A 23,623-nucleotide genomic window follows, 5' to 3' on the forward strand; every position below is an offset into this window, starting at 1 on the left:
AATCGTGCTTAGCCTGATAGTTGACAGCCCGCCTCTGGCCTGTGGGCGTGAGAGGAAAGACAGAACGAGGTCGGCCATATTTACTAAGGGCGGAAATGACATAACTTCCGATTGGGCGGTGCCAGGTGGGCGAGAACTAAGATAATGTCGTCTGCTTATTGGTCTCTTGACTGGGGCGCGCGATGGTACGTTCATTTTCTGCGTCCGTGTTTCTCACTTTCGCTTGTAAGGGTTTGCAGGTTGAAGAAGCGTTTGTAAACAACAGCCCAGGTTAGTCGGGGTTAAGGTCCTTTCCTGGGTTGGGACTGAGGAAGGAGACGGTTATGCCTCGGCCATCCCGTGAAGGAATCCGGATTGCTTACGGTTTTTCCGAAGTGTCCTCCCTGGCACCGGCATCCTGAAAAACACATGTGCGGGATAGTTTGGAAAGTAGACATGTCCGCCCTGACGTAAATGAAAGTTATCTTCCTGGCGTAGTGGCACAAGCCTGTATAAGGTAGCTCGCAAGACTACTATTATCAATATCCTATTGATGGGTATTTAGGTTGTTTGCCGCTTTTTGCCATGATCGATGTGTTAATTATCCTGTGAACTGTCTTTGTGTCCTAATTCATATTCTCAAAATAGAGCTGTTGTGTAAAGAACGTGCCAATTTTCCTTCCAAAGAGGCATTGCCTATGAATTCCAACTTTCCCGCTGCCCCATCTCTCTCTTGCCACGGTGTGTTACTGTCTTTATTTAATGGTTGTCAGCTTTAATGCACTTCTTAAATGTGCCTTTGACTTTGTCATTTGACTGCTTGCAAAACTGGGCTTTCCAAGTGTATTTAGTGCTCATTTCTTGTATGATTCTCCGTTTATACTGGCAGTCAGCTTCTCTATTTAGGGCTGGAGAGATGGCTCATAAGATAAGAGCACTAGCTGCTCTTCCAGAGGACCCGGTTCATTTCCTGGCACCCGTGTGGCACCTCACATCAGTCTGTAACCCCAGTTCCAAAAAATCTGATACTCTCTCTGGCCTTTGCTGGCACCAGCACACAAGTGGTGCACAGATATACATGCAGGTGAGACGCACGTGTAAAATATTCAAATGAAGCTGGAACAACTTCATTTCTTGTATAAATGTTATTCCTATCTTGTGTGTGCACCTGTCCTTGCACACCTACATGTGGAAGCCCAAAGGCAACCTCAGGTGTCATGCATTGGCTGCTGTCCACTTTGATATTTTTGAGACAAGGTCTCAGGCTACCTACAACTCATTGAATAGGCTAGGCTGACTGGCCATCAGGTCCCAGGGAGCTGCCTGATTCCACCTCCCCTAGGCTGAGTGGCCATCAAACCACAGGGCGCTGCCCGACTCCACCTCCCCTAGGCTGAGTGGCCATCAGATCCCGGGGTTCTGCCTGACTCCACCTCCCCTAGGCTGAGTGGCCATCAGACCCCAGGGTTCTGCCTGACTCTCATTCGCTGGACCACTGACTTATAATACTTAGAATATCTCTTGTGTAAAAGGGGAGCAAACACAGAACCATGCATATGTTCTTCTGGTATGGTATTTCTCATGTATTTCTGAGAGAAATTACTGAGAGCAGTCACCTGGTGTTTCAGGATGTCATTTGAAGTTCTGGAAGCTGGGCCCAAGGATAGCAAGCCCGGGGTGGGGCCCCTTCACAGAATAGGCTTGCTGGAAGGCTTCTTAAATCGCCCGAATTCATGACTGAGGCTCAATGGCGTTGTTTTGTTCTTTGCACCAGGACTCATGCACTTCATCTAAACAGCCTGTAAACTTCGCAGAATTGGCAGTGAAGACTCCCACTGGGATTTTTCCAGATGAGTTTCCTCTTGCCCAAACTGACTAGCAAGAAAGAAGTGGACCAGGCCATCAAAAGCACTGCGGAGAAGGTGTTGGTTCTCAGGTTTGGGAGGGATGAGGACCCGGTCTGTCTGCAGCTGGATGACATTGTAAGTGACTTTTTAAGTGAGCAGCTTTAAATGAAAAGTCAAGCAGTGGAAGAGCAAGAAACGCCAACACTAGATGTCTGAACCTTGTCCTTTCCACGGTCACAGCAACAATCCATGCAGAACTCAGAAATCCCTCCAGGGTGCAGCAGCAGCAAAGTGGGGTCTGAGCTGTTTCCCTGGCTGTCAAGGTGCTGCTTGTTTGCTGCTCCTAGAACGGGCCTGGTGGAGATGTCAAGTTTCACAGCACGTCTTCACAGGCCAATTAATAAATTGGGGAAATTAGAATACAGAGGGTTTGGGGGTTTTTTTTGTCTTTGTGTCTCTGTTTACCGTGGAGATTGAACCAAGGCCAGGCCTCTTCCACCATCAACTGTGGGAAGCAAATGTGTGAGTGTTCCTGACCTGTTGCGGGCAGGTACATCAAGATCTGTAGCTCACTTTAAGAGAGTATAGATTTCTTTCTTGAAAATAATGAAACACAAGCCCATGAGATGATTCAGCAAGTGAGGGCTCTTGCCGCTAAGAAGGAGAGACCTGACCCCAACAGATTGTCCTCTGGCCCCTGCACGTGTGTAGTACACATGCACCAGTCCTACCCTGCGCACACACAAATAAATAAAACTTGAAAAAGAATTTATCTCAAGCATCAACAAAACAGAAGAAGTTCTGGTTACTTCTCTATTGCTGTGAAAGACAGCATGACCAAGACAACTTATACAAGAAAGAGTTTATTAGGGGCTTATAGCTCATGTCTTGACACAAGCAAAAGACATAGAAAACTAACTGGGAATGGTGTGAAACCTTTGGAAACCTCAGTCTGCCCATCATGGCACACTTCCTCCCACAAGGCCACATCTCCTAAATCTTCTCAAACATTCCTACCAACTGGGAGCCCAAGTATTCAGATATCTGAGCCCATGAGGGCCATTTTCATTCAGACAACCACACCGTGCCTTCTCCAGAGCCTCTCGACAGGGATCCACCCTCTGAACAGTAATAGTGTGTCTGGCTGGGCGTAGTGTACACATTTAATCCCAGCACTTGTGAGGCAGAGACAGGTGGTCCCTGTGAGCTCAAGGCCAGCCTCGTTTATAGCAAGTTCCAGGATTGTGTCTTATGAGGAATTCAAGTACACTTGATTCTTGGTTCAGGTATTTTCTCAAAATTTTTTTCCCAAAAAATAAATGTCATAGTAAGTTTCACATACAATATTACAATACGGTTCACAAAAGAAGCATCATGCACCTGGCATAGTACAGTGTAACCTCCATCCGTCTTATCATTCACAGCTCTCAAAGACTTCTGCTGACCTCAGTAAAATGGCAGCTATTTACCTGGTAGATGTGGACCACACTCCGGTTTACACGCAGTATTTTGACATCAGTTATATTCCCTCTACTGTGTTTTTCTTCAATGGGCAGCACATGAAAGTGGATTATGGGTAAGTTGACTGCAGTCTGGGAAGTTGGTTCTCTCAGGGCAGGTTCAGTAGCTCACTTACTTTTCCGTTGCTCTCTGAATCTGGGTGAGTGAGTGCTGGCTCCTTATTTGATGCTTTCTATTTTTCTTATGAGAAACTTCAGTGCAGTTTGCAGGTGTTTCAAGTGTGATTGGCAAATTTTAATTTCTAATTTAAATATGCAAATGTCTTCTGCCACTCAGAATATTGAAGTCATTCTTTAAGAAGACCTGTCAAAATAAGTCACATGGTATCTTCTGCACTGCCCTCCACCCTGTTCCCAGCCCCAGATGAGTACCATTGGCTGGGTCTAGGACTGGTCATCCCTTGCTCTGGGGCGGGGTGTCTGCTTTCCCGTTACCTGACAGAGATGAGTTTGACACTGTCTGTTTGGAACTGCTTGTCCTGCTCAGATCTGCTTCCTGTGATTGTTTAGAACAACCTCCACCCATGGAATTCAGAGCACGGTTTCGCATACCTTCTCAGCGCTCCATCTTTCAGCCCAGTAGTTCCGTTTCCAGCAGTTTCGTAGTGTGTTGTCACTGCACATTTTACAGCCCCGAGGCAAATACTCGCTGTAAGATCACGTTGCTAGAGGATCTGTGGCATGGTTCCTACCCTAGCAAAATACATGGAATGCACACCCCACACACACACAGAACTGGAAGGGTACCCATCAAAAAGTGACTTCTGGCCTCACAGCTGACTTTATTTCTCTTCTTAAATTTCCTACGAGCAATATGCCTGATGTTTAAGATAATTTGTAAGGTTATTTATTAATACTCACAACTCAGAAGAGTCAATGAGGAGAACTTGAGCGACTGTGATGAGCTAGTGGGCTTTTGCAGAGACCCTTAGCAAACTGCCCACTGCAGGACTCAGACCTCGCCAGGCTATCCTGGAGTGAGTGACGTGGAAAGTAGCAGAAAGGCAGGGGATTCCCACACCCAGATCTTGACCTCTGCCCTGGATCTGGTCCTGTATACTCTGCCTGGGGAAGGGCAGTGGTCACCCCACAGGTGGAGGCCGCCGCTGGCTGCTGACCGTGCAGGCTTCATGCACTGGAAAGCTCTGACGTGGTTATTTCCCTCTGCTGCAGGTCTCCGGATCACACTAAATTTGTAGGAAGCTTCAAAACCAAACAAGACTTCGTGGATTTGATTGAAGTCATCTACCGGGGAGCAATGAGGGGAAAACTTATTGTCCAGAGTCCTATTGATCCCAAGAATATCCCCAAATATGACCTCCTCTATCAAGACATTTAGCGCACTCAAGGTTGCTGGAGATGAAAGAGTCATGGGTGGAAACAAGACCTGAACCCAGAGAGCCTATGGTCTGGAGTCCCTCAAAGACGTGGTCAGTGCCCCAGCGAAGAGGTCTGATGTGCCTGTAATCAGTGGCCCCTATGCAGAAGCCCCAGTGCCCCAAAACTCCAGATGTCTGAGTGTCCATTCCCTGAGAGCCTTGGAGCAGATAGGCGACAGTGTTCAGTGTCTTTGTAAGTTCCCTTTACCTGAACCTGTCTTTACCCTTAAGGTCATCCATCGTCCTAGACACTGTGAGAACAGTTTAATGGGCATGTATGTGCACACACGCAACCCTTTCCCTCACCTCCATTCCCTTGCCCCTTTTGCTCCCTCCTGTCCCAGCTTCTCTTGAAATAATTAGCATTCTATTAGTTGTAGGTGAGTTCTTTTGTTTCAGGGACCGTCCTGGCATGGACTGAGAGCACTGCCCTGGTCCTGCTCATTTATAACTGGCAGGCCACTAAATTAACAAGAGAAAAAGGTGGCCCTTCACCATCCAGCACAGTTTAAGCTAAACAAGTTTACTTCCTTGGGAAGTAAAGGACGGAGCTCTTATTTCAAGGACTCAAGACCAAAGGTATACCAGAATTGTTAGGAGGATGCCTGTGGGGTTTACTGATCCCAGTGGCTTTTGAAGAACAGCTGAGCTTCCAGGGTCCCCCGGCCCAAGCTCAGGAAGCTTGTGTTTCTCTTAAACCTCTGGTGGTGGTTGTTCCTGACACTCGGGAATGAGAGAGTAGATACAGATCTGGAGGTCCATGGCCAAGCAGCTTGAGACCTGCTGGGTAGCCAGAGACTTGCTGCCAGCAGAGGCCCAGGCTTGTCACAGTGGCACTGTCACCTCAGGGCCAGCCCTGTGGTCAGCTCCTTCTTTCTAAGCTTGTCCTTTGGGGAAAAGTGAAACGGGACCCGGTTTTGATGATTGTGGCACAGAAAGGTTGTCTGGGCCACTTCAGGATGGGAGAAGAGTCTTTTCCCATCCCCTTCTTATACATAGAGGCCTGTGGCAACCCCCCCCCCCCCCGGCTTAGTGTGTGCAGAGATGAGAGTCAGACCCCTAATGTTACTGAACTCCACATGAACTCTAACCCTTCCTCCACATCCCTATGAAAAAATAAAATTCTTTTGTCCAACTCACTGTCGACTGGGTCTTCCGTCCTTTGACCTAAGTGCTCAGGTGCCAGCAAATCTCAAAGCCCACACAGGGAAGAACGCTTTTCATCTTTCTCCCTGAGGGCTGGGGTGAGGGCGGGGGAGGGGGCTGCAGTCCTCTCGTGGTTGCTTTCCCTTCCATTAGTGTTTATTAAGCCTGTGTTATATGTCCTGTCCGGTGCTAGATACCGTGTACTGTAAATGACTCCTGGACAGATAAAGGTCTCTGAGGAGAGACGAGAAAGGCCTTGTGCAGGAAGGGAGAAGCATTGCTACTAGGAAAGCAGAGCCATGAAGGAAGGGCCAGGTTTCTCACTTCCCTCTAGGTAGTGGCCAGCCACCTGCTCCCAGGTGTTGTGTGAGTGTGACTGCTCTGTTTCGGTTTCTAGAATATAGGTCCTTGTCTCCCTGGACCCCACAGCTCTGCCCTGGGAAGATGCCCAGTGACTCCGAGCATGCAGGCGAGTGCTTCCCTGGTGGCCTCATATGCTGTGAGGAGAGGCTGTTTGGCATGTGAGAGGGTAGACTAGAGAAGGGCTGAACTAAGACTTGGGGCAAGGAAGTGTATCTCTGAGGTAGAAGGGCATATGGCTTGTCTCCAAACCCGAGGGCAAGCTGAGTTTTTCCCCTGTGGAAGAGGAGCCACTGAGAAGGAGACCCCAACTCAGCCGAGTCCCAGCACATTCCAGCCAGGGAACTCGAGAGAGTCACTAGTGTTTATCCCTAATGGGAAAGATCTGGGAAAAATAGCAACCAGGGAACTTAAGTCGCCAGGCAAATCTGTGGGCTGAGCTGTGGCGAGGACCCGTTAAGTCAATAAATAGCCTGCCTGCATGTGCGCTCTTTTGGTTCCTGGGCACTGGCAGGTGGAAGCACAAACACAGGCTTCTATCACAACCCTTGGCCCACTCTGAGCTCACACGCCCCACAGGCTTTCCTCACCTACTTAGAGGGGTGACGGGATCTGCTGCTGAGCTCAGTTTGCAGTCAAGCAGACCAGGACCAAGTTCAGCCCCATTGTTAAGTACCTGACTGAGTGTGAACAAAGCACTTCACCTCTCCAAGTCTCTTGACTGAAAAGCAAGGGTCACAGTGATCTCCCTCAGACCTGGGTTTCATAAACATGATTCCCCAAGGCAGACAGTCTACAGCACCCTAGGGATTTCCTCAGGATGTTGGGGGGAGTGGTCCCATTTTTCCAGTCTACCCTGCTTGGCTGCCCAATACTGTAAATGAGAATAAAAGCCCCAGACTACAAAGGTGTCCGAAGCAAGTTCTTTATTATTGACCGAGCAGTGCGGGGCTAGCACCTGTCCCTTCCACTCCCCCTTCCTCCGTGGTAAATAGTGCTCTCAGACATAGACTGCCAGCCTGCCTGGGCATAGCCGTCCAGTCGGCCCTGTACTAGTCCTGGGCCATGGTTTCCTGAATCCAGTCCAGGATGGAGTTCACTTTGACGTACACGCCGTACTCGGCCACAGAGCAGCTCTTATCGAAGCTCAGGATCCCAGCTGCATACCAGGTGTCCTGCTCCAGGTCGTGAATGGCGAAGGCACTGCCAGCATCGCCATAGCAGGTGTCTTCCTGGTACTTGGTCATGCCAGCACAGAAGGTATGTTCATTCAAGATGGGCTGTACCCCCACAGGACTCTTGTGGGTCTTCTTCTCGGGCACTGTGCTGCCCTCATAGTGCAACACACAGCTGTCCTGGTCAGCCACAGGCAGCATGACATACTTGAGACGTTCAGTAAATCTAAAGTTGGCATTCCGCCCCCAGCCAGACACATAGCCCATGCGGCCTGGTGCTGCATAGTCTTTGGAAGGCAAGCAGATGGGCATCACTCTCTCGTTGACAGGCACCTTCTGCTTGAGCTTGATCAGCCCAATGTCTACCACAGAGTGGTTGGGGTGGATGACTACCTTCTCAATCTCCACCAACTGATTTCTTCCCACAGAGAGTCGTAAGGTCGGGGCGATGTCCTTGGCTTTCGCATCCTCGCTGTGATTCAGGTAGAGGTTTTTGGCCGTTGTCAGCAGCCACTGGTCACTGATCAGAGTGGCCCCCGTGATGAGGTTATGGCGGGAGACCATCTTGGCCTGCCAAGGAAAGCTGCCTTTGGCATCCAGAGAGCCGCCGATGATGCGCTGCACCTGGTCCACAGGATTCTTCGGCTTCCCGCACACTACAGAGGGAGGGAGAGATGTGAGCAGCAGTGCCCCGCGGAGGCCCTGGAAGCGTCAGCCGCTGCTGTTTCTACACCAAGCAACATTCGCTCTGCCATTGCCACCTGCCCCTTTCATTTCTAGTATTTACACAGTACATGACTCAGACAGAATTTTTTTAAACCCTGGCTGATAAACTGCTATATAAATATATATACCTGCATACGTGCATACACATATATAAACATTATCACACACAAAAATTCCACAAGTCTCTGAAACTCAATGAAAGGACTGGAAGCTGTATGTATGTTTCATTCTCAAAGATGGGCGTGCAGCAGTGTTAGCAGGAACAGATGTTGAAGTTAACCCAAAGCCAGTTGGCAGTTCCTGCCACCGATCATAGAAATTGAGCAAAATCCTTGTTCAGGCAGAAGAGGGGAGAACTATGGAGTGCAGGGGTCCCAGCTGCCCCCCATGTCCTGCCTTACCCCTTGTTGGCTTAGCTTATTTTGTCCCCAGCCTGCTCCTTCCTGGGACATTCACTTTACCTTTGACCGAGTCTCTGTAAGCAGGTGTTCTGTCTGGAGGCATCTTCATGGGAAGCTGTGTAGATTGAGCCAACCCCCTTGGGCCTAAATGGCCAAGCCACATACTAAGCTCTCTGGGAGTCGTCTTGTCCCTGCTTTGCTCTCTATAACCCTGTCTTGGTTCTCACAGATTCAGACCACACAAGAGGAACATGGCTCTGCCACGTTAGCCTCCATCCCCACCCACACTCTAAGACCTCAGCACCTACCTGCCTCGCATTCAGGGAGTCTCTCTCCAAGGTCTTTGTTCACCCACTGGTTCTCATTGTTCAAGGTATACACTCCTGAAACAAAAGGAAGAGATGAACTCAGGGAACACAAATCCGGCCTCGGTACAGCGTGAGGAGATTCTAACCAGAAGGGTTAAAACGTCGGAGGAAAGGGAGCAAAAAAAGGCCAGAGTACTGGGCCTCGAGTCACGAGTCACATTGTGCCTGGCAGGACAGAAGTCAGTCATGACAGATGGCAGCATAGGACAGGAAGAAGTCAGGATTCAGACAGACCCTGACTCTGCCTCTCACAGGCTACCTCGGCCACTCTGTGCCTCAGTTTCCTCATCGAAAAAAAGTGAAACTAAGAGTGTCTCTGAAAAAAAGACACTATAAGACCCACAGGAGCTTTAAAGGCACAGTGGCATTCTTAGAAACTTGAGAATAGTGAGGCTGCCCAGTGTCATAGGTGAAGACTGCACTCCCGGGCAACAGGAGCCATGAAGTTGCTGCCCCAAAACAGGAAGCTGAGACAACTTAGTTTGGCAGAAGGACCACCAACAGGAGACAGAAACTTTATCGGAATCTAACTCTCCTGGCTCCAGGCAGTACTCATGAGGTTTCTGCCCAGGTACCCCAGCCCCATCCATCATAGGGACACCAGCCAGGGCCAGGGGGTGTGCAGGGAGGGACACTCATCCAGGCCTGACCATCTCCTTTGGTCCTCAATCTGTAGAATTGGCGACAGCGATAGCGAACCAAGTGCTCCACGTAGCCGTTGGCAATCTCCGGGGGCCTTGGGCAGCTGTCATCTGCCAAGAAAAAGAAGCCAGTAAGGGTTGTGAATACCCAGATGGCTTCCTATGAAAAGTCAGCCAAGAGGGAGCTGCCCTGCGCGCCAGACTCCCTTGCACCCCCAAGTGGAAGCTGAGGAAGGGAAGCCCCAAAGGCTTAGGGAAGAAGAGGGTAGGAAGAGGAGCTGGGTCTTCCCTCACATGGTGAAGCCTTGATAGGGCCATACTGGGGCACAGCCGTGCTGGGGCGCACAGTTCCTGGGAAAACCCAGAGGCTCACCTGCAGTATCCATGGCATCATTGCCCAAGTCCACAGCAAAGAGTTGTCCCCAGAGCAGGAGAGTGACAACTACTCCCAGGGCTCTGCAGAGAGGTGGCAAGATGGAGAGTTGGTCGCCTTGCACGTGTAGTCTTGCAACACACATGCACGCGCGCACACACACATGCACACACACACGCATACACACACACACACACACACACACACACACACTTTCCATTAAGAAGCTAGTAAAGAAAGAGAATGGAAGCCGGGCGGTGGTGGCGCACGCCTTTAATCCCAGCACGCGGGAGGCAGAGGCAGGCGGATCTCTGTGAGTTCGAGACCAGCCTGGTCTACAAGAGCTAGTTCCAGGACAGGCTCCAAAACCACAGAGAAACCCTGTCTCGAAAAACCAAAAAAAAAAAAAAAAAAAGAAAAAAAAAGAAAGAGAATGGAGCTGTATCCTCCCTACCCTCAACCTCCCAACCCTATCCCCACAGGCTTCAGCAAACTCCATATCACTGGGAATTCTTTCCAAGCTTCAGAGAGAGACCACACAACAGAGGAAGGAAGGTCAGTATGATAGCATCCATGCCACCTCAACTCTCCACACTCTGAGGCAGAGGCAGGAGGATCAGGGCTTTGAGAACACCCTGTGCTACATGGCAAGTGCCTGTCTCAAAACAGCTGAGGGAGGTGGGGTGAGAAAAGCAGAACGGAGTGGAGAGAGGCACAGAGCTGTGAGCCTTTCTCAGTGATGACCCACGATGCCCAGCAAGAAGTCTCTGCTGCACAGCAGTGAAGTCCTGGGCTATGAAGACACCGTTAGTACATTGTAGCTAACTTAAAGGTGAGGGCCATGGTTTATTTTGCTATTCTCGCTACTTTCTGAAATGTCCCATCATGAAAAGGTCATTTTAATGTATAACTCGTCATAGTTGTCACTCTTAAGACACAATGTCACTCATTGCCCAGGCTTGTCACAAACTCAGTTTCCAGAGTCACCGGGTGCGCACCGTCACCCCTGACTCATGTCTGGCTGTTCGTATCACTTCCTGAGTGTTTGACTTTAAAGGGTGGTATATCAAACCCAAGAATGCCAGATGATTACCTGGGGAAAACTGACTTCCTAAAGGCATGGCTGTGGCTGGCCATCACTGGTGCACAGACCCCACTTAAAAGGGGACCAAATCCCAGCAGATTCTGGCCAGGCAGGAATTTCGTGGTGATGTTCTGCTTCTAGTCTTTTCTCAGCCTCCAAAGTCTAATTTGATAGAAATCCGGGTGCCTTGATTGTGTCACTAAAATGTGAGACTATTGTCTTTGTTTCACTAAAAGCAGGTCTATAAATAGGCACAGTCAATATTCCAGGAAGCTGCTATGTACCTGGTCAAAACAAACCTCTATAAACTTAAGAGGAAAGGTCCTCCTTAGAGATAACCAGCCCGTGAGAAAGCCCATCTCTCATGGATGCAGGAGGAGGGGTTTGGTCACTGGCCCTTCACTCCCTGGGGTTCCAGGCACATCCTGCCTTTGGCTTTTCAGCATGACATTGCCACATGCAAAACTCACAGCTCAAACTGCACAATCAGGTTACAGAAAGAAAAGAAAAGAAAAGAAAAGAAAAGAAAAGAAAAGGGAAGGAAAGAGAAGGAAAGAGAGAGGGAAGGAGGGAAGAAGGAAGGAAGGAAGTCTCATAATTCTCTAAGCTTACAGTTTTGGGTTGAGCTGCATTCACAGCCATCCTCAGCATCATGCAGCCTACAGCCCATGGGCTTGCCTCACCTAGAACGTTAGCCCACTGGTCCCGTTCCGTTGTTGCACCTCTCCCACCGAGTACCCCAAGTGTGAAATGTGCACCGTGGACTCACCTCATCTTGGGCCTCTCTTGCTGACCTCCGTGCTGTGGTGACTCCCACGGAGCCTTTTATGCATCAAGGGTTCTACCCCACCTCCTTCTCTTCCAATTCCGTGTTTGCACAACGTCGGCCAAGGTCATCAGTTAGGCCAGTAATCAAACCACAAACCAAACCCCTTTCAAGAGTTCAACTCTTGCTTCATGCCTCTCCCGTGGTTTTGTTTTACAAATCATGAAGAAATCTGGCAGCTTTGTGACCCCTCCCACTCACCACAGTGGTGGAAAACCCCGGAGGGTGGGACGGAGAAGAGGTCCTGTCAATCTGACACTTTATTTTTTTTGGAGGGGATTATCAGATCTCTCTTTGAGTTATTTCAAAGTCCTTTTAGACACCCCTGTGACCCAATCTAGCTGGGACTATAAAGGAAGTGTTTCCTTTTCTCAACCATGCACCTAAGTGTGGGTATGTATCTCTTTCCTGGTTGTGGAAAGTTCTGGAACCTGCAATCAGTAGACTAGGTTTATTGGCCCTTTGACCTTTTAATTAAAGCAGCTGTAGTATAGACTAACACAGGACCCTCATGCTGGTTTTCACTCCGGAGTTTTCAGTGCTGACAAAGGTTTATCTTAGGATCGTTTCAAGATAGACTCTCCGGGGTAGACCCCCCTGCAGCCTCCCTCAGGGAGAGCCGGTAGGTAAAGAAAAGGTTTGTATTTCATAGTTGCTTACCAACCTGTGTGGACATCTTCCTGTTGCTAAGTATTCCGACTTGAAATCAGGGAAATGAGCCTGTGACTCCTCTGATTGCTCGCAGCAGAAAAACCCACCACGTGGTTAGTGTAGACACTGAGCAAGTTCAGTAGCAGGGCTTGCTGTAGCTTCGTAGACCAGTTTCTAGTCAAGATAGGCAGCTGAGAAACATCAGTGTTTCAGTCAAATACCTGCCCTGCTATGCTGTTCATTCATTCTAATATCTTCACTCATTAAAAAAAAAAGTTAGCTGTTTTTAAATTAGATCGTACCAAAGAATTAAATGGGTTGTTTATAGTGGCATCGATGTCGTCAAAACAACTGAGAAGAACGCAGACACTTATCAACAGGGGACTGGAAACTGATGTGCCGTGTGGTCACACGGTGGAAGATGGAAAGCCATGAAAATGCCTGAACAACAGAGAATAGAGAAAATCTTTTTTTTAATATTTATTTATTATATATACAATATTCTGTCTGTGTGTATGCCTGCAGGCCAGAAGAGGACACCAGACCTCATTACAGATGGTTGTGAGCCACCATGTGATTGCTGGGAATTGAACTCAGGACCTTTGGAAGAGCAGGCAATGCTCTTACCTCTGAACCATCTCTCCAGCCACGAGAAAGTCTTATAGTTTTCAACAATATACAAAATAGCAGGCAATTGCATTGGGAATAATACTGCTCTTGTAAAGCTCAAAACCAGGCACAGTTTGGTAAAGGATTCTCAAATATGATCCCAAATCGCAAACAGTATCAAGAAAGTGAAAAAACAGGGCTGGAGTGATGGCTCAGTGGTTAAGAGCACTTGTTGCTTTTCCAGCGAACCCGGGTTCGATTCCGAGCATCAGGTGGCTTACAACAGCCTATGATTCCAGCTCCAGGGTACCCAGTGCCTCTGAGCCCTCATGCAAGACATGCAAACACACACCTACACATAATTTGGAAACAATAATAAAAACTAAAAGCAAAGGTAAAAAAATCCACAGAAAGGGAGAAAATGTTTGCAGATATTCTGTTTGAAAAAGACTTAGTACCCAAAATATGTGAAGGGCTCCTACGGCAAGTCAAGTCTTAGGGAAGAGGTGGGGGAACTGGACCCTCATGCACTGCGGTAGGAATGGAGAATGGTACCTGCTCCAAGGCATAGCTCTGTGGTCTGTTCGAATGCTGATCCCAGGATTCCTGTGTCCCCCACCACCACCCCTCAATTCCACCTGTAGGTGTGTTGTGCAATGGTCCCTCCACCCAGATTGAAACATTCCATACTTCAGGGAAGCTAAGCAAGAAAATAAACAACTCAAAATAGCTTCAGGAAGTCCCCCAAAGTGACCAGATTCACTAGGCCCCTTCCTGCCAGAGTAAACAATAAAGCTGCAAAGAAGACTCTGAAGCCAGCAGCTGCCTGGAGGAGGATTAGACCAGAGTCACTTGGCAAGGATACCCTCCAGCCTGCTGAGTGACCTGCAGGCTGTGCAGTGTGCTCCGGATTCCTAGCTGTGTGAGCTGTCACCTACTCTGGAGTGGGCTTTGGTGATACAGATATCCTTTCCACTCCATCAATATTCCAATCAGTGACCCCGCCAAAATGCACTGGCTAACCAAGTTGGACTTGAGGGCTGTAATACTTTGATCTGTCACTGGACCCCCATCTGGGGTGAGGAGACATGTGTGTTGCATCTTCCCTAGGAAAAATTTTGTCACGTAACAAGGTGTCCACTAACAGGAACTAAAACAAGAGGCTTTCTGGCAGTGTTCCCTGCAGCACCTTCAGAGTGGTGGGAAGGTAGAAAGAGCCCAGGTATCCAGCAACAGAAGATTGCAGACTGATCTGTACATGCAAGAGACTCTTATCCCCCTACAGAAAAGATTGATGCCTCCTATCATAACCTCAGAAACCTACTAAGTGGAAGGAGCCGAAAGAGAGATACACAAGGCAGGAAGTAGATGAGGAACTGCCAGAGGAAGGGCCTGGCAAGATGGCTCAGTGAGCAAAGGCACTTGCAGCCAAACCTGAAGACCTGAGTTTGCTCAGAAACCACATGGTGGATCGAACCACATGTACCGTAAGCATGTGCGCGTGCACACATGCTATCTTTTAAAATGTGAGAAACTGCCAGAAGCTGGAAGAGGGGAGCTGTTGCTTAAAAATTGTGTAGTTTCTGGTTGGGTGGTGAAGATGTTTTCGGAACAGTGCTGGTGGTTGCACAACATTGCCGGTGTGAGCCGCACGGCTGAAATGGAAGCTGAGAGGGGCTAGAGACAAGCTGTACATTCTATCTATTTTATCACAGTAAAAAAATAACGCAAGAAATAAATAGTAAGTGAACTTTGCCACATGGGGGGGAAGCGAGCAATAATCAATGGTGAATCACACAGCTGTACCCTCCAATTAACACCGGAACTTTAGTTTTCAAGTTTTCAATGGGCTGGAAAACACAAAATGTGAAGTGCCACCCGTCCTGAGGAGGTGGCAAAAAGCTGCTACAGAAAGCGCCTGGGAGGAATGAAAACAAAGGTGTGATGTCAGTGGCCCAGTGTGGCCTTGGCGGTAACCACGGATGTGTGCTTTACCGTTGCTTTATTGTCTGCCCGTGTCGCCACAAATGCAGTATCTTTTTTTTTTTTTTTTTTTTTTTTGGTTTTTCGAGACAGGGTTTCTCTGTAGCTTTGGTGCCGGTCTCGGAACTAGCTCTTGTAGACCAGGCTGGCCTCGAACTCACAGAGATCCGCCTGCCTCTGCCTCCCGCGTGCTGGGATTAAAGGCGTGCGCCACCACCGCCCGGCTTGAAGTATCTTTAAAGTATTAAGTATTTGTATTTTCAAAGATAATGGTGGAAGAAAAGCTCACCCAAGCCTAGCTCTCACGGAGTGAGACCCATGTGAGCAGGGTTTGGGGAGCCAGGTCCCCACTGTGCACGTGCAGTGATTCTAATGGTTTCCCGTTTCTAAGTCTACTCTAGGCTACACAGGGAATTAAAGACCAGCCTGGGCTATAGGCATAGCAAGAACCTGTCTCAAAAACAAAAGAGTTCATTCGGCTACAAATTCTTGAGGTTTTTGCCCACAACAGTAAAAAGTAAAATAAAATTTCCCATATTATTTCTCCACTTCAAGGTAACCAATAGCTAAGGCTACTTCCCGTTATACATTCACATTGCTTTGACTGTATTTTTTCAGTTGCACACACAGCGAATGTGTGTGTGCACGTGGTATGGGTGTGTGTGCACGCACATGGTGTGTGTGTGTGTGTGTGTGTGTGTGTGTGTGTGTGTGTATGTGTGCACACAAAGGACCACCTGCAGGAGTTGCTCCTCTTCCTCCACCATGTAGATCTGGGGATAGAACTCAGGTCTGGACTTGGCAGCAGGTGCCTTTAGCCATTGAGCTGTCTCAGTGGTTCCTTACTTGGACTTCTTATATTGTTTGTCTCTTTCCTATGTCAGGGACCCCATTTCTTTCGTTTCTGTGGGTTTGACTTGTTTGTTTTGCCTTTTTATTTTTATGTGCATGTGTACGTGCATGTATGCACACATGTGCCAGTGCCCATGGAGACCAGAAAGATGGCCAAAAGAGGGTTTGAGATCCCGTGGAGCTATAATAACAGTCAGTGCTGAGCCACTCAGTGTGGGCTTACATGGGTGTTGGGAATTGAAATTGGGTCCTCTTCAACAGTAATAAGCCTTCTTAACTGCCGAGCTCTCTCTCTCCAAACCCCTGTGTTTTAGTTTTTTGAAGAGAGTCTCGTGTAATCCAGAGTGTTCACAAACTTGCTATGTAACCAGGCTGGTCTTGAATGTCTGCCTCTACTTTCCAAGTGCTGAGGTTACAGGTCTAGAATACCTTACCTGGCCTAAAGGCTCCCATTTTCTCTGCCATCTCTTTTCCTCCCCTCTCTGTCCTAGGTGTATTTTATTTTCTGAATTTCTTAAAGTAGAAGCTTACATCAATGTAAGCGCTGTACCTATGAGACATACATTTAAAGCCACGCCCTCCCCTGCGCCCTTGACTTACATCCCGTTTTAATTCACTTTACTCAGCCATTGAAAAATATTGGCAGTTTTCATTCCCTGTCTTGTTTGTTCCGTACCTTATTTGGATTATTCATTTTTTATTTATATGAATGTTTGTGCATGCTACATGATGCTAAACTTGCAAACACGGAAGTTTTTATGACTTCTCCCTACTGACTTCAGTTCCAACCATGCTCACTGAACATATTCCATGTAGTTTCAAAGACTGGCCCATCTTTTTTTCTCAAGTTCTGTTGTTAGGAACAGTCAATGTTAGACATCCTGCATCTTCCACTGGAATCAACCACCGATTATGAGATGTCCTCGCTCATCTCTAGTTAACTCTTCTTGCCGTAAAGTCCCTCGGGATGAGCGAAGTTACTTCTAATTAGTGTTTCTGTGCTTCATCTTCTCTATTTATCTATATCACCTAGAGAACTTACCCACCCTTTGCCTTTTAATTAGAATATTTGCTTTATTTATATTTAATGTAATTACAGGCAGGGTCACCCACAAGTTCTATTTTATTTCTCTGCTCCTACCTCCATTACCTTACTCAGTTATTGCTGATTTGAGTGGGGTTTGGTGAGGGTTTTGTTGTTGCTGCTGCTGTTATTGTTGTCTTTGTATTTTTGAAATAGAGTCTCACTCTGTAGCTCAGGATGCTTAGAACTCATTACGCAGCCCACTGAGTACTGGCAATCCTCCTGCCTCAGCTCTCAAGTTCTGGGAATATGGGCATAAGCCACCACACCTGTCTGTATTATTCCATTTCTGTATTTTTTGTTGGTTTTTTTTTTGTTTGTTTGTTTGGTTGGTTGGTTTTGGTTTTTTGTTTTTCGAGACAGGGTTTCTCTGTAGCTTTGGAACCTGTCCTGGAACTAGATCTTGTAGACCAGGCTGGTCTCGAACTCACAAAGATCCGCCTGCCTCTGCCTCCCGAGTGCTGGGATTAAAGGCGTGCGCCACCACCGCCCAGCTTCAAAATGGAAAGATAAGCAGCATCTCAGAACTGGTGGAATAGGGAAGGCATGAGCAGCATGGACAGAGAACCCCATGTTTTCCTTGGGTGCACACGACTTTCCAGCAGGATCAAAGGAGGAGTGTTGGACTCCAGAACATGTTGTTCAAAATTGCACCTTGTCTCAATATGAAAATTACAGATGTTCCTGTTAAGACACCCATTTCTAGAACATCACCCAGCAATCAGCTGCCAGGGACTACGCAGCACTGCCCTGCCGGGAACACAGGCACTGCTTCCCAGCAATAGTTCTGAGTGCCTGCAATTCTGTTCTCAGAAACTGGGCCACTGGCACACAAACTTGCCAGCGTCTGCACCATATGCACCGAAGTTTCAAGCTTTTAGAAAAACTTATCCAAAAACATCAGCGTCCTCCCAAAATCAACCTAACCATTGCATAAAGGAGGAATTCCCAAGATCTCGGCTGCCAAACTAAACATGATCCTCAAGCCAACCCCTTGCAGAGACAGGAAACACGTGAAGTCTGTCACAACTGTCAATAAAGTCGGCCTTTAAGAGCTGGGTCAAAGGTCAAAGGCAAAAGAATATTACTGTAACTCTAAAGACTAACTGTATCCAAAAGTCATGCCGACTTATCCCACTTCCTTCACTCTGCATTTGTGGGACAGACGGCCTCGTGGAGCCTAGGTAACCAATGTCACCATGTTGTCATTTGCTTATTCTCTGCCATCAGTGTCCCCAGCAATGCCAGCACACAACTCAGTTCTGTTTGCTGAACCACATGGAGAGTAAACAGAACCTCTGCCCTCAGAGTTTGGAGTGAGAGCAGACATGATGCAACGCCACAGCCAAGTGCTACCTTCTCTCTCTACAGCCCTGAATGGCTGGGCCTTACAGAACCAGCCTGCCAAGCCCCTTACAGAAAAGGCAGCCATCACACAGCAATAACAGGCCACACGCGAGGGTCCTTACCATGAGCTGGGCACTGTTCTGCCTGGATTCTGAGCACTACTGATTGGATTCGTCAAGTCCCCAAGGCAGGAGGACCTGCCATCATTTAACAAGCCCATCTTTATAGCTGAGATAGAGGATTAGGAATTTGCTCAGAGTAACAAAGTAAGAAATAGTAAGCAGAGGAGACAGGCCTGAGACATATGCCACACCCAGGACCACTAGGGGGCCTAATCTACAGGCTGACTTTTCCTGCTAGTAGGGGTCCTTCACACCATTGGGTCCAGTTCCCACCAAAGTCACCTCTGGGAGCCAGCAGGTAGCAGACCCTTTGGTCCTGGGTTAGCATATGGCTTCCCCAGAAGAGATTGCCCATGCTGGCCAGGCTGAAGTCATTTCTCATTAGCTATGTGGGCCATGAGGAAATCTGTGTATCACGTCTGAACTATGAACATGACAGTGACACCCAACAGAGTGGGAAGAAGGCCACTAAGACGCTGGCACCCCCAAAGCTGGGAAACCCAGTGCTTTGAAGAGAGCGAGGCTCTGAGAGAAGGGGCCCCTTGGCCCAGGCCTCCAGGGACATCCAAGGACACCAGTGGAAGGGCTGTGAGGAGCTAGCACAGATCACGTAGACCACGGCTGGAACGTACATTATTAGGCAAGAGCTCAAGCAAATGGCCTCATCGCAGCCAGACAACAGAGTCCCCCAGTGCCAATCAGGAGACTGTTGTTAGGAGGAGCTGGGAGGAGCCACACAGCCCAGTCCCCTGATGGATAGCTCTGGTGGGGGTGGAGTGAGCATAGAATTGTGTTTTTGAATAATCAGTCCAAGGAATCTGCTACCACACACACCCAGTAACCCAGAGTGACTCCCCTCCCCACTGTAGAGCTCAGGCTCCTTCTCCTGCCACGGGATGTGAGAAGCAGGATTCTGCCCCTTGTATTTGTGTGTGGCTTCCCAGAGACTAAGGGTAGCGAAGCATGGTCATCCCCATTCCCAGCACGTAGCTCAGCCACTGACAGCAGGGTCGCACCAACAAATAATTAAAGAATGAAGGACACAGTTCAGATCCAGTTATGCACACGCTTGTGTTTGTTCTTAATGGTTAGAGACTCGCATAAAATGGAAATCCTGATCTCACCAGTCTGATATATTTTGGGTCCCAAGACTCAGCATCCACAGCAGACTGTTAAGAATCAGACTCAGGGCTGGAGAGATGGCTCAGAGGTTAAGAGCATTGCCTGCTCTTCTAAAGGTCCTGAGTTCAATTCCCAGCAACCACATGGTGGCTCACAACCATCTGTAATGAGGTCTGGTGCCCTCTTCTGGCCAGCAGGCATACACACAGAATATTGTATACATAATAAATAAATAAAAAAAAAGAATCAGACTCAAGGGGGGCAGAAGAGGCAGGCAAATCTCTATGAGTTCAAGATCAGTCTGATCTCCACAGGTTCAAGCCAGCCAAAGCTACATAGTGAGAACCTGTCTCAAAAAGTAAAAATTAAAAGAAAAGTTCATTTTCTGGCAGTGGTGGTGCACACTTTTAACCCCAGCATTTGGAAGGCAGAGACAGGTAGATCTCTGAGTTCTAGGCCAGCCTGGTCTACAGAGTGAGCTCCAGGACAGCCAGGGCTACACAGAGAAACCCTGTCTCGAAAAACAAAGAAGGAGGAAGAGAAGGAAAAAGAAGAATGACAAGAATGAACAAGAACAAGAATGAACAAGAACAAGAATGAACTAGAACAAGGAAGAACAAGAACAAGGAAGAACAAGACTCAGCACCCAGGAGAATAACTGAAATTGCTACAGCCAGGACACTCAGTGACTCTGTCTGGGGCGGGAAGAGCCTGTGGAAGAACGCTATTTTAACTAGGCAAAGATGTGTTATTTTGTTTATGCTGAGGAATGTTACTTAAACTGTGTTAAAGCTTGTTGCTTTTGTTTATGCTGTATTTGTTTAATGATGTAAGAATGTGTGTTTAACTATGAAAAGCATCTGTTTTACCTTGCCTGCCTATGGTACCTGATTGGTTTAATAAAAAGCTGAACAGCCAATAGCTAGTCAGAGAAAGGACAGGTGGAGCTAACAGACAGAGAGAATAAATAGGAGAACCCTAGGCTCAAAAAGAAGAAAAGAACAAAAGGAGAGAATGAGGGAGACGCCTGGGACAAGAAGCCAGGCAGACACCAGCCAGCCAGACACAGTGAAAGTAAGATATGCAGAATTAAGAAAGCAAAAGGTAGATAAAGTGAACAGGTTAATTTAAGTTAAAAGAGCTAGCCAGAAACATGCCTGAGCTAGGCTGAGCATTCAAAGCTAATAATAAGTCTCTGTATTGTGATTTGGGAGCTGGTTGGTGGCTTAAAAGAAAAAGGCTGGGACAGGAGCCAGGTCTGATCCTTTGAACCATTTTGCTTCTGGCCCAAGCCAAGTGGTTGATGAGAACACAGGAGGAGCTGGGACTCAACCCTCACACTGTCCCTCCTGTCATTTCCTGTAGGGTACTTCCCAGTTGGGACTTCCCACACCCAGGAACGGTCTTCTGGTCATCTGAGGAATGCGAACGGCTAAGCTCACTCCCTCTCCCGAAGGTCCAGCCCTTTGACCAGCTAGTCCCTGGGTCAGTTCCCAGGTCATTCATAACCCTGCTGAAAAGCTGCTTTTGTGTCTTTCCCAGGCCTATCACAGCCCAACTGGGTGCCACTTCAGGTCACCCCCACTTTGCACAGACGCCTCTCCGTCATGTCCCCTGGTGTCCAGGTGCACGGACTTTATTTCCCACCCGTTGGACCATGGGGTTCTTATGGAAAGATCCCCTGGCTGCTGAGACTTACTCAACACAGTGGCACTTACTCAAGACTAGGTGACCCATTGACCCCCATCATGTTCTCGTGGTGCACTGACCAAGATCTGCACCTGGAGGAAAAAGCCTGAAGTCCCTCTCAGCAGGAAGCAACATCTCTCCCAGGCTGATCCACAGTTGTGAGAGGCCTCAGTCACTTTTCTTGCTGAGGTTAGGGTTGACTACTTAGAAGCAGGTCTAGCTTACAACATTAAAGTGATGAAGAAGTAGGCCGAGCACCTATTGGCCATTCCACAAAGCTCTTTCTCTCCTTGCCCACTGTCATCTCTGGAGGGTGACCCTGATCCCCAGAGCTAATGCGGATGCCAGGGCTCCAACCACCACACTCATGTTATAGTCGGAAAAGACCTCCCTGAAAGACCACCCAGTGCCTTCACACTGAACGGAAGGGGTCAAATGACCAAACTCAGATATATCAGAGATCAGGAAATGTAGTCTTTAATCCAGGGATTAGGAATGCAGAACTGTCTGCAGGACTGCTCACCTCGCTAGACTAGAGGAAGCTGGAGAGCACACAGGTGAAATCTGCCTGGCCGTGGAAGGAACGTGGGGCCAAGAGGAGGCACTGGAGTATGCACGAACATTACAGGATGTCAAGGAACTGTGGCTCATTTTCTTAGATATAGCTATAGATTAATGGCAATTTAGGAATATATATGTATTCTCAAATAGTTCAAGTTATTATTTACTTAGGAATAAATTAAAATACAGTATATAAACAGGTTTAAAAAGATTGACAGAGCCGGGCGATGGTGGCGCACGCCTTTAATCCCAGCACTCGGGAGGCAGAGGCAGGCGGATCTCTGTGAGTTCGAGACCAGCCTGGTCTACAAAGCTAGTTCCAGGACAGGCTCCAAAGCCACAGAGAAACCCTGTCTCGAAAAATCAAAAAAAAAAAAAAGATTGACAGAGTAAACAGAAAAGACAGAATCCCCAAGTCTAGATGGACTATGGGTATTATCCCACTTGTTTAGATTTTCTGCACATCTCAAATTTCTTATTATAAATATTAGGGACAGGGCTGGAGAGATGGCTCAGTGGTTAAGAGCATTGCCTGCTCTTCCAAAGGTCCTGAGTTCAATTCCGGGCAACCACATGGTGGCTCACAACCATCTATAATGAGGTCTGCTGCCCTCTTCTGGTCTTCAGACACACACAGACAGAATATTGTGTGTGTGTGTGTGTGTGTGTGTGTGTGTGTGTGTGTGTGTGTAAATTTAAAATAAATAAATATTAGGGACAGTCATTCTGCATCTGGTTTGGCTGTCCCAAGGCTTTCTCGTGGTGAGGCTCCTGGTGAAAGGCAGGGACTCGAACCAGTCAACGCAAAGGGCAATGAGATTGATCCCTACAGTCCTGGCCAGGGTGCACGAGTCATCCAGGACCTCCTGTCCCCAGCTGCGGGGAGCTGTTCTGTGTACCTCTTAGTGCCCTCCTGGGCTTCCTGGCTCACCACTGCCCAGAGTAGGTACAGACCTAGACTGGACACCTAGATTTGCATCTAGCCCAGAGTAGGTACAGACCTAGACTGGACACCTATATTTGCATCTAGCCCGTAAGCCAGTTCTAGCCATTAGTTCATCAGCACACACTGTGAGGACTGGAGATGCCACGTCAGGCGTGAAGATGTCTGACTTCTCTTAGCAGGTCAGACAGCACGGTGCTCTCCCAGCACAGCCTCTTCCCACGTCCTTCCCCACCGCAAGCACAGCCTAAAGAACTCACACTTGATAGCCCTGTTGTGAGGCCCAGGATGACGACACCAGTGATCTCGGGTGCCCTCCAAACTAGGTCCCCAAGCTTCTCCACACCGTGTCATTTTCCACTTGTCTATGTTACCCACAATCAGATGGCATGCTTTCCTGTTCCTCTTCAAGGGCAACTGGACACAAAAGTATTGGCCACAGAACCACATCAGAAGCAGACCATCAGGTGAACCAGCTGACTATCTCCAAATGTCAAACACACCTGTGCTGACCAACCACGACCGCTCTCGGAACCAGCTTCACTTAACACCCAAGCTGGGCCCAGGAGCGTGGACAAGGGTGTCCGCTGGGGCTCTAGGAGACATCAAATGCTGGCAGCCATCAAAGGACCATGAGGAGACTGGCTAAATACGTCCTCCTGACAAGCCTGGCTGACAGGAGGCAGCAGCATCAGCGCCATCTTAAAACAGCAAAGCAACTACAGAACTGTCCCCGTTAGTCAGGGGAAATGCTAAACAGCCATAAACACAAACAAGGGCGGGCACTCCACCCCCAGAGCACAGTGGACTCATATGTGGGTGCTTCCATGTAGAG

At 48.2% G+C, this 23,623-nt stretch overlaps 2 protein-coding genes across 9 annotated transcripts; one reads left to right on the plus strand and one right to left on the minus strand.

Annotated features, from left to right (window-relative positions):
* Positions 1-141: 141 nt before the first annotated feature.
* On the plus strand, positions 142-5,857 carry Txnl4b (thioredoxin like 4B). Of its 8 annotated transcripts, none has more exons than XM_041651001.1 (5): positions 189-270; positions 873-1,063; positions 1,754-1,961; positions 3,251-3,402; positions 4,520-5,857. In XM_041651001.1, exons 3-5 carry the CDS (start codon positions 1,830-1,832, stop codon positions 4,683-4,685), a joined length of 450 nt encoding a protein of 149 aa, XP_041506935.1. In that variant the 5' UTR covers positions 189-270; positions 873-1,063; positions 1,754-1,829; the 3' UTR covers positions 4,686-5,857. The 8 variants fall into 8 exon arrangements, with proteins under 8 accessions (XP_041506939.1, XP_041506935.1, XP_041506931.1 ...); XM_041651002.1 differs by having other exon boundaries at positions 239-270; positions 869-1,063; XM_041651003.1 differs by having other exon boundaries at positions 247-270; positions 886-1,063.
* Positions 5,858-7,142: 1,285 nt separating this feature from the next.
* LOC121447544 (haptoglobin) lies at positions 7,143-11,841 on the minus strand. Its single transcript, XM_041650839.1, has 5 exons — positions 11,769-11,841; positions 9,916-9,998; positions 9,552-9,653; positions 8,842-8,916; positions 7,143-8,062 (listed from the first exon to the last, which is right to left on the minus strand). Exons 1-5 carry the CDS (start codon positions 11,771-11,773, stop codon positions 7,284-7,286), a joined length of 1,044 nt encoding a protein of 347 aa, XP_041506773.1. The 5' UTR covers positions 11,774-11,841; the 3' UTR covers positions 7,143-7,283.
* Between the last annotated feature and the right edge of the window lie 11,782 nt (positions 11,842-23,623).

The sequence above is a fragment of the Microtus oregoni genome, unplaced genomic scaffold (assembly GCF_018167655.1).
Source record: "Microtus oregoni isolate MIOR12 unplaced genomic scaffold, Mior012 000004F_ref0000308, whole genome shotgun sequence".
Classification (NCBI taxonomy): Eukaryota; Metazoa; Chordata; class Mammalia; order Rodentia; family Cricetidae; genus Microtus; species Microtus oregoni.

Excerpts from the sequence above, each read along its gene's own strand:
- Txnl4b (XM_041651005.1), top strand. The coding sequence starts at position 1,830 with ATGAGTTTCCTCTTGCCCAAACTGACTAGCAAGAAAGAAGTGGACCAG. Across the intron at positions 1,962-3,250 it reads GTCTGCAGCTGGATGACATT|CTCTCAAAGACTTCTGCTGA; the intron begins GTAAGTGACTTT and ends TATCATTCACAG. Across the intron at positions 3,403-4,519 it reads CACATGAAAGTGGATTATGG|GTCTCCGGATCACACTAAAT; the intron begins GTAAGTTGACTG and ends CCTCTGCTGCAG.
- LOC121447544 (XM_041650839.1), bottom strand. Across the intron at positions 9,654-9,915 it reads TGATGCCATGGATACTGCAG|ATGACAGCTGCCCAAGGCCC; the intron begins GTGAGCCTCTGG and ends TTTTCTTGGCAG. Across the intron at positions 8,063-8,841 it reads ACTCCCTGAATGCGAGGCAG|TGTGCGGGAAGCCGAAGAAT; the intron begins GTAGGTGCTGAG and ends CTCCCTCTGTAG.